Raw genomic sequence first — 14,479 nt, forward strand, 5'->3', positions numbered from 1 at the left:
TCTCTTAAGGAGTCAAGTCACAGACAGCTGTTACCCTTCTTTAAATTCAACATCGCTTCACAGTTATGGGAAGTTTATTGGTGCTGTGGAAAACAATCCACACTGTCAGTAAATACCTACGATGCCACAAATCAAGCTGGTTTGTGTTTCGCACAATGCTGCCATCGATCCTCGTCTCTGCTGCTGCCGCGTTTGAACGCGGCTCAACAAAGGATTACAGAGGATAACACGCTACAAAGCGTTTGCAGTGATTTATCATGAATTTAGCTTCCTGCAAAGGGAAGGAATGGGATGAAATCGCAGATGAAACACTCGTGTGACTTGTACTCAAAAGCGTGAAAACCCCTACGTCATAACAAATGGTCTCAGATTCTTCTGCCGTTGTCCTGAATGTGAACTTCCACTAAAAGCTTCATTTCTGAGCCAGACTCGTCTGAGAAAACACGCACGGCTCAGAGTCCACAACTGACTTCCTTCCCGAGTAGCGTGTGACAATGTACCAAACAATAATGCCAGCTGTAATCGCTTCAGGGAAGGAGGACAAAAAGGGGCCATTTCCCTGAAGTCACAGGTTCACACCTTCAACCAGAAATGACAGGTGCTCTTATGTAAAAAACAAACACAAAGCCTTGAATACATACCTTCATTTTTCATGATGTAGTGGACAATCTGTCCAACCGTGTCATTGTAGTCACTGAAGGTGTCATTGAGCTCTGGAAAAACAAACACACACACGAATAGAAACATCAGTATTATTAAGCACTGAGCTGAAGGGTCGCCCGCTACAGAAACATGATACATGTTGAAAGAAAGTCAGCCTCACACAACTATGCCAGGCACTGAGGAGCAAACAACTCCTGCAGATTTCCACTGTTTAGTTTTCTACATCAGTGAAAACGGAAAAAATCTCCAAAGTGAAAATCCTAATCTTAATCGGACACTTAAATCACCCTCACCCAGAATTTTAACAAAGGCAACGTGGCTGAAGCTAAAGCTATCCAGAGCTCAGAGCTAGCCACAAGCAGCCTCGGTATGAGCAAACGATCAAAGCAGTTTTAAGGAAAATTATGGAGACGAGCAGAAAAGAGAAACTGGTCCATGTAAGTGAGTAGTGACAGCTGGGGCAGGCGGCATCCTTGAGTTGGATCAGAGGATAAAAAATAGATGGCGCTTCAGTAAATTTTCATATAAAAGCTGGTATTTAAATCGTGGGTAAGTAGTGGTCAGCAATATACAAATCAAGGCTGGTAAAAGCACAGCACCAGTTCAGTCAGTGCAGTCTCCTGCTCATGCTGCACTGAACTAATTCCAGTCACTTTCTCCTTTACTTTACTGTACTATACACATTACACACTACAATGTTGTGTGTAGAGTATGCATAGAGAGAATTAGAAGCGCAGACTTTAGTAAAAATACTCTCTTCATGCATGTTCTTCTATTCTTGGCTTTACAGGATGGCACAGAGAGAAGTTAGTGGATTTCTATAACTTCTCAGGAATAAAGCTTTACGTTTGTAAGAAGAAGAAGAAGAAGAAAAAAGAAGAAGAAAGTCTGCTTAAAGGGGAAGGTGGCCTTAAAGGAAAAGGAGCATTCAAAACAGCAAAGTAAAGCCGAGCTGATGCTAAAAGCCTCCGTACAGCTAAAGGGACGGGGAAAATTCACAGTGGATTTTTTGTGGCCCTTATACCGTATCGCACTTTGATCCATTGTTGACATCAGAAATATGTTTTAGCACAACTATAACGCTTCTGTGGCAGATGTTTATCGATCACACACAGAGCTAAAATGTTCCTTTTGAGTGATTATTGCCAGGAAGAATCAATGACTGTCCCTCGCTCACGCCGTCCCCGGACGTTACTTCCTGCCATTTCTCAAAAGGAAATTGTCGGATTTCTATAATATTGCAAATTCGTCGCAGTAATCATTCAACTATGCAGAACAAATCCACTGGTCAACACACACCCCTGTGAGGCACTTCCTGGAGTTTCCTTTTGATTGCTTCCTCAGTTCTTCCTCGCTACTGATAAACGTAAATTGGAATCCTCTGGTATGCAGAGGCTGACTGCGAGCAGGAAACCTGACACTGAGGAGGAAAAAAAGGGAACGCTTGACTGACTGACCGAGCGAGGCCGCAACACAAAGCAGTGTTGTGTTTTTGTTCTAACGTACGATAGGGTAGGGCTTTTTGAAGAAACAAACACACACAAACAAATAGATGGCCGGGAAAAACCCTAATGGACTTATGACTATTGTGCTGCCAGCAGCAGGAGTTTGCACTTACTCAATGAGCGAAACCCGCTTCACGCCTGTACTTTCCAATACCAGCTCTTGACATAAGAAACTGAGTTGTAATTCACACAGTTAACTGGAAAGATTAATGGGAATGGTGGGGACATCATATGTAAGGGAAAACACTGGCGTGCGGTGCATTGCGTGATGGCAGGAAGTTGGACAGCGCAGCGTAAACAGCTTATTCTTTCCATAACATTTCTCATGCCTGCGACAGAGCCAGGGTGATTGCAGAGATTTCACATATGCGCTCAAGAATTACTAGAACGACAGACGAGCAGGCACGGCAGATGTAGAAGGAGGGAAACTGAGTGAAGTGCGCACACAAATCCCACAGTAATTACGTTTCACCTCACTGAACTCCACATGAATGGATGAAGGGAATGCTAAAAGTCTTCCTGGTTTCTGCTTTCCTGCTTCCAAATAAAATGACAGCCCTTCTAAAAATGCACCCCAACCTCCAAAAGAGCATTCCTAAGCTCACGTTTGTCTATTTCATCTTCTGAACGCATAAACACCGAATAACGTAAAGTTCAGTCTGTTTGTCTGTTATACAGGAAGAGCTTGAAATGCTATTGCTTTGAGATGCCATTCACGTCACACACCACCGCCTGCGTCTACGTTAAGTAACACACACAAGGTAATTAGATTCAGGAATGTAGTCTAGGGTTGAAAGCACCAGAACGAAGGTGATTTCTGCCTTCTAGACGTCTTATTACCACATGACAGGCAAATGGAAAAGATCACATGGGCCGATGACTAATTTGGAAACTTGTGCAAAAAAAAAAAAAAAAAAAAAAAATCATCTGCTGTGCGACAGCATCGCAGTGGATTTACTGAGACGTGGACAGGCGTGATCATAAATACTTTAAATCCTTTAGATTATGAAACAGTTAACGATAGTATTTATGACGAGCAATGCGTATTTACGCAGTGCCTCGAATCATGTGGACGTTGGATGAGTAAGGGATTTGAGGTAAACAATGCACACAATTGAGCCTCTCAGCTCTAATCGCGCTGCCAGCTCAACATGTCATGAGACCTGAATCACAGTCTCACGCTGGAAATGGAGCGTCAGCGGGGTCCAAAAAGATGACAAATGTTTAAAACAAAAGAAAGGGGAAACAGAGACAGTGGGTGAAGAGAACTGATTTCATTGTTTTCTCGGTTGTGCAGAGGCTAAGCTAAAGGACCGACAACACTGACACTGCCTGCAGGAGGCCGGGTACGCCTGGATCTGCATCATAGTCATGTTCTGCTACTGAAACTGTGAAGCCAGGTCCCAGTTTTGAATTTGGGAGACAGACACAATCTCTACATTTAAGATTAGGCTTGAAACTTTCTTCTTTGATAAAACTGACAGTCAGGGCTGAATCAGAAGCCTCCCTTTGTTATGCTGCGACAGGCTCGGTCCGCTGCGGGACTTCACGTGACACACCGAGCGGTACTCCTCCATCAACCTCTTCAAACTGCCCGCGTGTTTATGCATCGCTGCAACATATCATTACATTTTTGCCCTCTGTCTCCCTCAGTCTGGGTTTTGTCCCGTCTCCCTGCGCTCTCTTTTGTCTTCTTTTTTTCCCCCTCGTTTTCCCCGCATCCGCCAAATGATCGAGGCCCTCGCTGAGACTGGTTTTGCTGGAGGTTTCTTCCTGTTAAAACTGGGTCAAAACTAAATTGAATCTGTAAGGCTTGTTTTAATTTAACCGGTCCTATCTTTGACAATGAACTGGGGTTACCTTGGCTTGCCTTATTTAAAGAAGAAAAAAAGGCCCTTTTTTTCTGAGAAGACACATCAGCAACACAACGACACGTCCACTTGGATTAATATGAGCCTGGCTGTGGGATAATCTTTGGCTTGTATTGTATATAGGCGATGGATGATTTAAGCCTTAGACTCAATAAAAACATAAATCCAACGATACTGTCAAATTTCTCAGAACCTCCAATGACCTCCCAGAATCTCTGAAACCTTACCTCCGCCCAGCTCGGGATCTTTGACCTCTTCCTTACACTCCTCCTCGTCATCATGGTCTGTGGTGCACCGGTAGCCCTTCCTTTTCAGCACATGACAGATCACCACACCGAGCAGGCCCAGAAGGAAGAGAATAGGCACCAGCACAAAGGCGATGTAGTACGGATTGGTCCCGCCGCTCGTTCCAGCACTGTCACCAGCTAGAGGATGAGAAACAATTTAAATTAAAAAAGAAAAAAAAGCAGTAATTCAATACATTTTTGTAAGGCGGCGCAGAAAAACAAAACCCTTGTCCTCACAGCACCTTTCACTGCAACCTGATCTCTACAAAGGGTGTGAGGAGAACACATGAAGGGTGAGCCGAGCAGCTGATGGGATTCAAATGTTATCAGCTGCAACATGAACTTGACGCATTTACAACTTTGAGCACGCATTTAGGAAGCAGGCACAAACTTCAAAAACAAAAAAGCTGTGAAGAACACTGGGAATGTTTTCCAAGGTTTTTAGTTTCTGTCTTCGACTGGTTTTTTTCCCCTTTTATTGATTTATTTCTGAGTGAGGGAGGAGAGCAGGCACTCCTGTAAACCAGCTTTACAAGGGTCCCATAAACTGTGATAGCAGTCAGTCACATGTTTTATTTAAGGTGACTTTAATGCATGTTAAACATAACAGATGTAACCCAACCTGGGCGTAGCGGGCGGTTACATCATCAGACAGACGACAGCAGAAAGCAGACGCAAGGACCACAAACATCTCACCATTTTAGCTCAATCTGCCTCTGCTCCCACTCCTACCTGCCTACCCGGGGGTCTAAAGTCCAGATTATTGGATTGGGTACAATAAACATCTCCTGGGCTCCAAATCCTGTACTTTCAATTAAAACAACAAAAATATATTTTGAAGATAAAAAAAAAAATTCAGGAGGTCTTGCCACTGTCATCCAGGGATGTCAAACTCACTTTACATCATGGGCAACACACAGCCTACTTTGATCTCAACTGGGCCAAACCAGTTTACTACACATTCAAACCCTGAGACGTCTCCATATCAGAAAAAAAGAAGTGCACTTTCAACAGAATGTCTCCGTTTTTCTACATGACAAAGAAATATTGCTGCAGTAAATCAAGGAAACCTGTCAGCAGGCCTTGCACATGTATTTCTTACATTTAAATTGTAAGAAATAAATGTGCAAAATATAAGAAGATGTGCTGGTAGCTCGATGCCCAGATTTTCAAGTAATTATAAAACAGAAAGTTTTTGTTCTTCACAAAAAAAAAAAAAGTCCTTTTTCCCAAAACTGTGGACTTATTGTAAAAAACAAACATTTCTAAAGTAGATTGTGAAAAACAGGCACCTATCTGTCATTTAGTTGTGTATCCATTACTTAATTACTTTGTTAAAAGACACAAAGATACCACATTTCCTCAAACAGTAACATTTACCTTAGTGGTGGTAGGCCTGTACTTAAAGCAGGTAAACAGTGTTAATGTTTACCTGATCTAAGTAAGTTTTTACTGTAGTATTCACATGATAGCAAGTGATGACTCTTCCACCGAATGAACTTATAAGCTCACCCAACCCATATGGAAAAGAAATAGTAAAAACGTATATGATTTACTCATGAAAGTGGCCACTTTCATGAGTTTTAATGAGTTTCATTATATAATTTTTCAAGGGATCTTATATCTGTTTTCACTCTTATATGCTTTTCATACAAGTTTCACACAAGACAGATACAAACTTTATAAGATTTATATATATCTTTTCCATATGGGAAAGCTCATGGGGAAAAAATTGCTTAAAAATCATAATTCATTGTATTTACGCTGCACGGTCAACAGAGGACTGCTTGCACTAATCTGTGACAGCAGGGATGCTCATCAAACCAGCCACCCACTGCACCCATGGTGTCACCGCTAATTATGATAAATAAAACACACCATGAGCAAATTAACTTTTAACCTGACTTCCATTAGATTTGCTGTTGCAAGAACAAAACAAGTCCCTTCAATTCAACTCAACTCAGCTTATATAGCACCAGTTTACAACAGCAGTCACTTCAAGGTTTTTATTATATCGTAAAGGTAAAGACGCTACAATAATAGATAGAAACACCGGCGGTCACATCACCCCCTATGAGCAAGCAGTAAGAAACCTCCGGCAAAACTAGGCTCAGGAAGGGACAGCCATCTGCCACAACCGGTTGGGGTTGATGGGAGGGGGAAGCGAGCACAGAGAAGAACAGGACAAAAGACACACTATGCGTGACAGAGCCACAGTTGAGTAATGAATAACTGCAATACTGGTGTATAATACAACAGAGAGTGAAAAAGAAATGCTCACTGCATCATGGGGCAACCCCAGCAACCTAGGCCTATTACAGTAAAGTAATATCACCACCTTAACTACTCCACTCCCCATTTTAAGCCATGGAGGAAATATGAAGTGTCAATAATGCTACTGATGCCAATATTTTCAGAACACAACTTTTGTAAAACTGTAAAATGACTAAAACTGTAAATGTTTGAATGTAAAAACACAAACAAAAAAAAAGCGTAAGTGTGAATAAATCAGATGATACTATGAAATATTACATTTTGAACCAAACATCTCGATCAGGTCAAAGTTCAAAGGTGAGGTACCACATGACGCATTCCAGCTCTACAAACAAGAGAGCTTTTGTCTGCTCAGGTCTGTGTGTGCACAGCACAAAGAGACTCGGGGTGGGTCTGATAGAGAGACGCAGACAGAGAGGGCAGCACGACAGCTAATCTGCACGAACTATAGAACAGCACCACGCGCGGAGACATGTATCTAAATACTAGCTTATGTGCACCCGATGCATAAACACATTAGTGCTCCTCCATTGTCCCAGTTCCCTGGTGCCCAAACCTGAACACACTGATCATTGTCTGCTGACTGACCAGCCTGTTACCAAAAGTTGCATGTCTATGAGCTTGCAATAACAGTGACAACCACACTGTTGGAACAGCACGGTCCTGTGCGCCTCTAAAATGACTCAGAAGTAATCACGGGCCAATTAGATGACTGTTTTAAAATAAAATAAGACTGGAGACTAGCAAATGGCTTGAACGGGGTCACTGAGGAGTTTCTGAATTGGAGCCAGACATCTTTTCTGTAACCACAGCTGGTGCTGTGGTGGAGCTCCTATAAAAGAGAGAGAACTACAAACTAAAGCTAGAGACATGAGCACTTCACAGAAGGGGATTAACAAAATGAATTTAAACGGCAACAACAGCGGGGCGGCGGTTACATTAGTTTCCAGCTACAACTTCTAAGAAACATTTGGACTTTTTGGATTTTCTGTTGAACGAAGAGGTCGTTTTCTTTTCGTTCTTGACTAAAGTTGCAGTTTTGTGAGCTTTTTTTTTTTTTTTTTAAATTACTGATAAAATATCAGCAGTGATAACCATTTCCAAGAACCCAAGCTGATATCTAAAAGTTTCTCCTTTTATCCAACTGCTGTGCAGACCAAAACATATTCAATTTTCATGATTAATGGTGCAGATGTGGAGGGCAACGAGAGACCAAGAACAGGCCATTAAATTGGGGTCATTTGTACAAAAGAGCAGCACGCTGGCTGTCGCTGCATTCTTTGAGCCCTGCTAATCACATGGGCTGATTTTTAGTTTCATTTTAGTTTTTCGTTTTAACGTCAAACTCTGTGAGTCACTTCTTGGCAACTGGGCATTAAAAAGTGTAAGCTAGGGAATCGGAGACGGCTGCAAGATTTAAAGCACTCAGCTACATTCAGTTAGTAATCTGACCCTTTGTGTGCAACACCATCACACGAGTGGAAACGTGCATGTCATCTGATCGCTGACCCTTGTTCGGCTTGTGAACATCCACTAAAACAGGTGGATCCATGACAGACTTTAAAGTAGTGCTGTAATTGCAGCCACCTTGGAAGTCTATGGAGCACACTCTGCTGATAGAGATAACTCTATTGTATGTAATATTGTAGCATTAATTAATAGCAAGACTTTGTTGAACAGCCTAAGAGACACGTGGATCATTACAGGAAGAAATGATTGAAGTTAGTTAAGAAAGCTCCCTAGGAGAGAAAGAGTCTAAAGAGACATTTAATGATGTCTTTTTGAGTTCTTCAGCTTTGTTGTTAAGCAGCACGGACTAAACCTTGAGAAAAACATTAAAACCGTGTCTATGAAGCACTCAGAGTATCCCAGACTTTATGCTGACGTGTTAGTTTAATTTTTAAACTTTACCAACCCTGCTATCGCAGCTCCTGCCGAGTCACTTTTGTCTTGCCTTTTATTGATGCTTACCTCTTCCTCAATTTTCCAGCTGTTTTCGTGTCTCATCAGTGTGCTGCACTCTTAATTTTCTCTGCTCCTTCCACCTGTTCACTCTCCTGTCCTGATTGCAAACACAATGCAATCAGCATGCACCAATCAAACTCTATCCAAATCTCCCATTTCTGATGTCATGATTGGGTTTTTAACAAGTATTTACTTTATATATTGACTCAACCAAGAATTCAAACACCTCAATAAATATCAGATTGCGAAAAAGCACATTATTAAAGCACTTTTCATGCCATTTATGGATATTCACACTATTGGATGCCAGCTACAGGGAAATATTTACGGCAGGCGACCACATGCAATAATCAGCCTTCTGTTGCTATTTATTCCTGTGGATTCGGTGCCCTTTCAGTCCAATGACGTTTACTCCACATCGCTTCCTCTTTGCATTTTGTCTATGTTTGATGATTCATTGTATTCAGAAGTCCACAGGATTTCGTGAAAACACAATGAGTAAGGAGCACAACGTTGTACATTAACTTTTAAATATCCTCTCTTTCAATGGGGGAAATTCCACAGATTGCACTCAAATTGATTCATTTGGTTTTCCTAAATAGTCTCATACGTTTATTGGAGTAAATAAAAATGCACCATATGTAATGATTCCTCACTAGGTTTCGGTCCTGAGTTACTGACATGCATGGACATAATCGCCTGAGACCATAAACATGGTTACTTACTCTTTTTCTTTGGACATTGGCTGCATTTTCAGTCCATCATCCATCATTTTAAGAGGAACGCTTGTTTATTAAACCACTTAACACTGACCTGTAAATCATTCAAGTATTAAAAGGTCACCTTAACTCAACAGATGACTCAGTGTTGTGTCTACACATAAGAGACAACATAGCACACACACACACACACACACACACACACACACACACACACACAATTTCACCAAAATCTCATATCCCGGTATAAGACATTTATCATTTATCGACAGCCTTCGTCGCCTGGCTGTGACGTAATCGGCCTTCAAATGCGGCCTCCGGAGGATGCAGCCGACGTTTTGGGACTGTCACAAACAAGTGGACAGCGGAGCCATGCGATGGTGTTACCGTCGTTGTGGCTAACGACAACACGTGAAAACAGGCTCTTGTTCGTCCATAGTGTGGTTATATTAAATATAAGAGAAAGAGAGAACTTTAAGAAATTAATATAGCCACTGCAGTGACCATCAAAACGATGAAAAAAAAATATTGCTGTAAACGGTGTATTTTACGACACCACGAAGCAAACGATAGCGTAAAATGAAATGATAGACGTTTTTATATCGTCATCTGATATATATTGTTTTGCCCGAGATTCACAGAATTTACAGAAAAATATTACATTTTTGTGATTTATATCGTTGTCAGGACGATAAATGTCTTATGTGGATATGAGATTTTGGTCATATCGCACAGCCCTACCATGTATGTTTGTACAAGTTTTAACAAATGTGGAAACTATTTCCCATTTTCCCAGCAAAATAAAGAAAGAGCACAGTACTGCTACTGTTCAGGAAATTAAAGAGACAGAACTTTATGTATCCCTCGGATAAGTTACGGGAAATAGGTTTTCAACTGAATGCGATGCAGTTCTGTTCACTGTGGCTTCTCATTTCCACATACTCAGGAAAATGCATGACTGTCCACACAGGAAGTGACGAGCTGCGATGTGGCAACCAGACAGCGACAGATGATAATGAAATTTAGCAACTTGTATTGATGAACTTCAACAATGTAAAGCAGCCAGGTAGAGTCAAGCTTTAAGGTGAGCTGCTGACGCGGTTAACAATTTGAGCCGCTTAGTCTGAACTTTTAAAAAGTTTAACCAGTTCCCAATGTTTAACACACAAAAAATGCATTTGTTGTTCCTCACCTAACTCCTTGACACCAAAGTGTTTAAAAAAAAAGAAGCTTCTAGCTGACCAAAAGTCACTCTTTCCAACATCTTGGCTCAAGCTTACCCAGCTGGATTGAAGGATGCTCTTCGTTGACATGTGAAGAGACGATAAATACACTGGAGGGTTGCCTCATTGTCCCTGAGCCACTCTTTCACAATTTAAGCCCGATGAATCCCGGCTATTACACCACAATAATATGGCTGACGGAAAAACTTGGTCATTCAGTATATTCAGGCAGTCAGCTGACCACATTTTTCAAGCACACAACAACATAACATTACCCAAACTTAGACCTCCAAACCAGTGGAAGGGTTTAAGTATTTGCTTAGTTAAATCCAGGTGGTGACATTTGTGTGTGTGTGTGTGTGTGGGGGGGGTAATCTTCTCTGATGTACGTGGCTAGAGACCAGCTATGTATGTAGTACAACTTATAAGTCACTTTTAATTTGAAAGATCACTAAGAGGTCGTTTAAACTCTGTGGCTGACAGCGAGAAGAGCCACCTCGACAGGACAACACTCAACTCTCAGGTGTACTCAACACTGTACACCTGCACCTAAAGGGTAAAGGTCACACGTTTGAGTTTGCCAGTGTTCACATTTTAGCCCGAGAAGACCAACGGTGTGAAAGAGGAGTAAAGAAGGCAATCTATGTGGAGCAAGGTGTCACAATGGTTTCACTCCAAACCTCTGGTGGTGATTACCCACGCTTTTGTTTGCACACCCTGGCTCATGTGAGGACACAAATGATTAATTAAATCAAGTTCAGTTAAAGAAGAAAAAAAAAAAAAGAAATAAAGAAACCTCTTGGGTGAGAGGTGAAACATCTTCAAAAACCTAAAAAAAAAGTCCAGTTTCGTTTTTTCCTTCTAGCTTTTGAGACAAACTTTTCTTTTCTTTGAATCACTTTGGGGGAGTTTGCTCGACTAAACTGGGAACCACTCTCAGACTCACACACCAGTGACTGCCTGAGTGTCCAGCTGAAACTGGAGTGAGTTTACATTCTGCCTGGTAATTAGGAAAGGATTACTGCACACTCACACATAAACAAACACATGTGATACGAGTGTTTTCCTGTCTCCAAATTAAGGGACTGGATGAGTGGGTCTAATTGAATGAGCTTTGGCCTTCTTCAAGCCACAGACCTCTCATGGAAAGATGGAAATAGTCCCCACTTTTTAAAGGTTATGAAGACATCGGCTGGAACTAAATGAGCGAGACTGACACTACAGTACTCTGTCGTTCAACAGGCATCGCAATAATCACTGCTTATAAGTTATTCATCTCCATCGATCCTCATATAAAAACAGAATACTATCAGAGTTAGCATAATGAAATGCACAGATCAGATTGTGAAGACATAAAGTGACAAAAACAAAAACCCAAGCTCATTATCTGTCTAAGGAAATGCCTCAGAAGCTGTTGCAGTCAAACAGTCAATATTTTAAAGATTATACATAAAGGTTTATGTAAGACAGATCAGCTGTTTTCTTCCTACTCACATCTAGTCTCTGACACTGTAAATAAGGAGCTTCATGGTTGTACACAGTGTTGGAGGATAGTGAACTGCACATCTGATTTGTATCAGGGTTTTGTGCCGTTTTGTGTGTTTTCATCTAACGTCAAAAACTATAAATGATGTGGAACAAAAAGAATAAAAACTGTCTACTGTAACTGAACCCTCCTTGTGGCTGTGACTGCAAGCCCGAACAAAGCTTCAATCAGGCGGTCAGCGCCACACTTATGTAAGGCAACTTCAGAGGGGTGAAGTCAGCAAGCATATAACAACAGAGATCCATTTTAAAAGCACAGATTATTGGTATATGCTAACAAATTCGGATAAAGTTCAGAGAAGTAGCTGCACATTGATCTAGGGGCAACCTACTAACTAAGCACTCCTGCTTGCTGCAAAGCTCCCACCTGGACTTTCTGGTCTTTCTGGAAGGCGTGGTAACCATCTCAGTCATGGGCACAAACCCAAGCACTGATATTCACTGAAATTTCCCACAGGTAGAAAGGTATTTATCAATCTATTTTTTATTTTGTTTAATGAACTATTACCAATTTTTCTAAACAGCTTTGGTTAACCAAATGAGATGTCTTCCTATGTTGCCCAATATTACGGGTAGAGATGGGAACTGAGAACCAGTTCTTACAGAGAGCCAATTTCTATCTACTTAGCACTTTTAATTCTTATTTTTATATCTATTTAAGCGTTTATGACAGTATGTTTACACTAAGCACCACAGCAATTTCCTAATGTTGTAAACCTGCTCAACATTTGGCAATAAAACCCTTTCTGATTCTGATTCCAGTAGCTCAGTTCCTTGGAATTGTAAGTTTGCCTGCCTATTGATTCGAGGAAAATCGGGGCACAGTCTGCAGCGTGCATATGGACATTTATATTTTGTTGCATAAAAGGAGGACAGAGTAATTTTATAGTGCAAACATCCAAGACAGAAACAGCTGCATTATGCTGTTAATACAAAATCAGCTCTTTGCAAGCACCTTGCACAGATAGCATGCTAATGCTAAGCTAGCCAAAAACCCAGAGCAAAAGTCGAGTAAAAGCCGACCGCTGCCCAGCAGCCAGACCATGAACTTCAACAGGTAACAAACTGATGAGCAGTCAGGCATCTATTTCTACCCGTCTATGTTTCTAAGGTAGAATCACCATGGAGATCACTTTGAAGTCTCTGTGCTCGTTTTCATTTTTCCTTTTTGTTGTCGGCTTTGTGCTCATACCCAAGTACTAAGAGAAAGAGTGTGTCCTCGTTAGCATAGGGGTTTATGTTAGTGGTAATTGTGCATAATGCTTTTCAGGTTATTTTATGGCGAAACATGAAAGTAATCTAAGGAGTAATACATTTATAGACTTTGTCCTGGGAGAAATTAAGTAAGGTACTGCGCTATTTTTTTAAAAAGAAAAAGCATTTTGTGTAGTAATGACTCCAACACTGATCACAACACAGAGGGGAAATATTGCCAACATGCACAAACATTTTACTACGTGCAAATTATTTAAGCGAATGTAATGTCTTTATATGCTGCTTAGAAACTCTGAAAGCACCCATCCCTTTTGCAGCAATGATTTATATTTGCCCCGAATATTCTTTTGTTTTTACAGAAAATAATCCAACAATAATTGCTTCGGTTTATTTAGATGTGACGGCGTCGCACTGATGGCAGTTCAGTGTTGATCTCAGCCCTCAAACATCCAGGGTGAGCCTGGCTCTGCTTTTGAGCTTTTAAAGCAACCTTCACACATTTAGGCACAGACATTCTGACATAAAATTAAACTTGATGCACTTTTGGAGAAGCAGCTGACATTTATGGTTAATATTTCTTAATCTGCTGATTATTACAGTAAACCACAAAACTCGTGCTTTTCTGTTTTATACCAGAAGAAGAAATAAATAAACATTTTCTCACGGGAAGCAGTAAAGCGTGATCTGACATTGTGAAACCGTTATTAACATAGCTCGAAGAGTCCTTATCTGATGAGCAAATATTCAACTGCACACTCAGTTTATCAGTACTCAGTTTAATCTTACAGGTTATTCAGTCGGCTTTGAGTTTTGTGATGGAAAATCTGCAGCAGGACAAACAGTGAGTACATTTAAATGGTAAATGTATAGCGCTTTACTTGGTCCTAAGGACCCCAAAGCTTTACACTATACACAGTCATCCACCCATTCACACACTGGTGATGGCAAGCTACATTGTAGCCACAGCCGCCCTGGGGCGCACTGACAGAGGCTGCCGGATACTGGCGCCACCGGGCCCTCTGACCACCACCAGTAGGCAGCGGGTGAAGTGTCTTGCCCAAGGACCGAGACTGTCGGAGCCGGGGCTCGAACCGGCAACCTTCCAATTACAAGACGAACTCTTGAGCCACGATCGCCCCCTTACATCTTGAAAGAGCTATTATATTAAAAAGCAGAATAGGTCAAGTAATACAAAGAGTTAACTTAACATAA

At 41.2% G+C, this 14,479-nt stretch overlaps 1 protein-coding gene across 1 annotated transcript in view; it reads right to left on the reverse strand.

The window, feature by feature from the left end:
- The window catches only part of rell1 (RELT like 1), a 33,458-nt gene that overhangs the window by 18,310 nt on the left and 669 nt on the right, over positions 1-14,479 (reverse strand). Inside the window, exons 2-3 of the mRNA XM_085266835.1 lie at positions 4,267-4,464; positions 642-713 (exon numbers count right to left, since the gene is read on the reverse strand). Of these exons, the coding sequence (XP_085122961.1) occupies positions 642-713; positions 4,267-4,464 (270 nt within the window). The remainder of the gene's footprint in view (positions 1-641; positions 714-4,266; positions 4,465-14,479) is intronic.

The sequence above is a fragment of the Mchenga conophoros genome, linkage group LG3 (genome assembly GCF_057382185.1).
Source record: "Mchenga conophoros isolate Kocher_MC1m ecotype Shallow Benthic linkage group LG3, M_conophoros_male_GT1.1, whole genome shotgun sequence".
In the NCBI taxonomy this organism is placed as follows: domain Eukaryota; kingdom Metazoa; phylum Chordata; class Actinopteri; order Cichliformes; family Cichlidae; genus Mchenga; species Mchenga conophoros.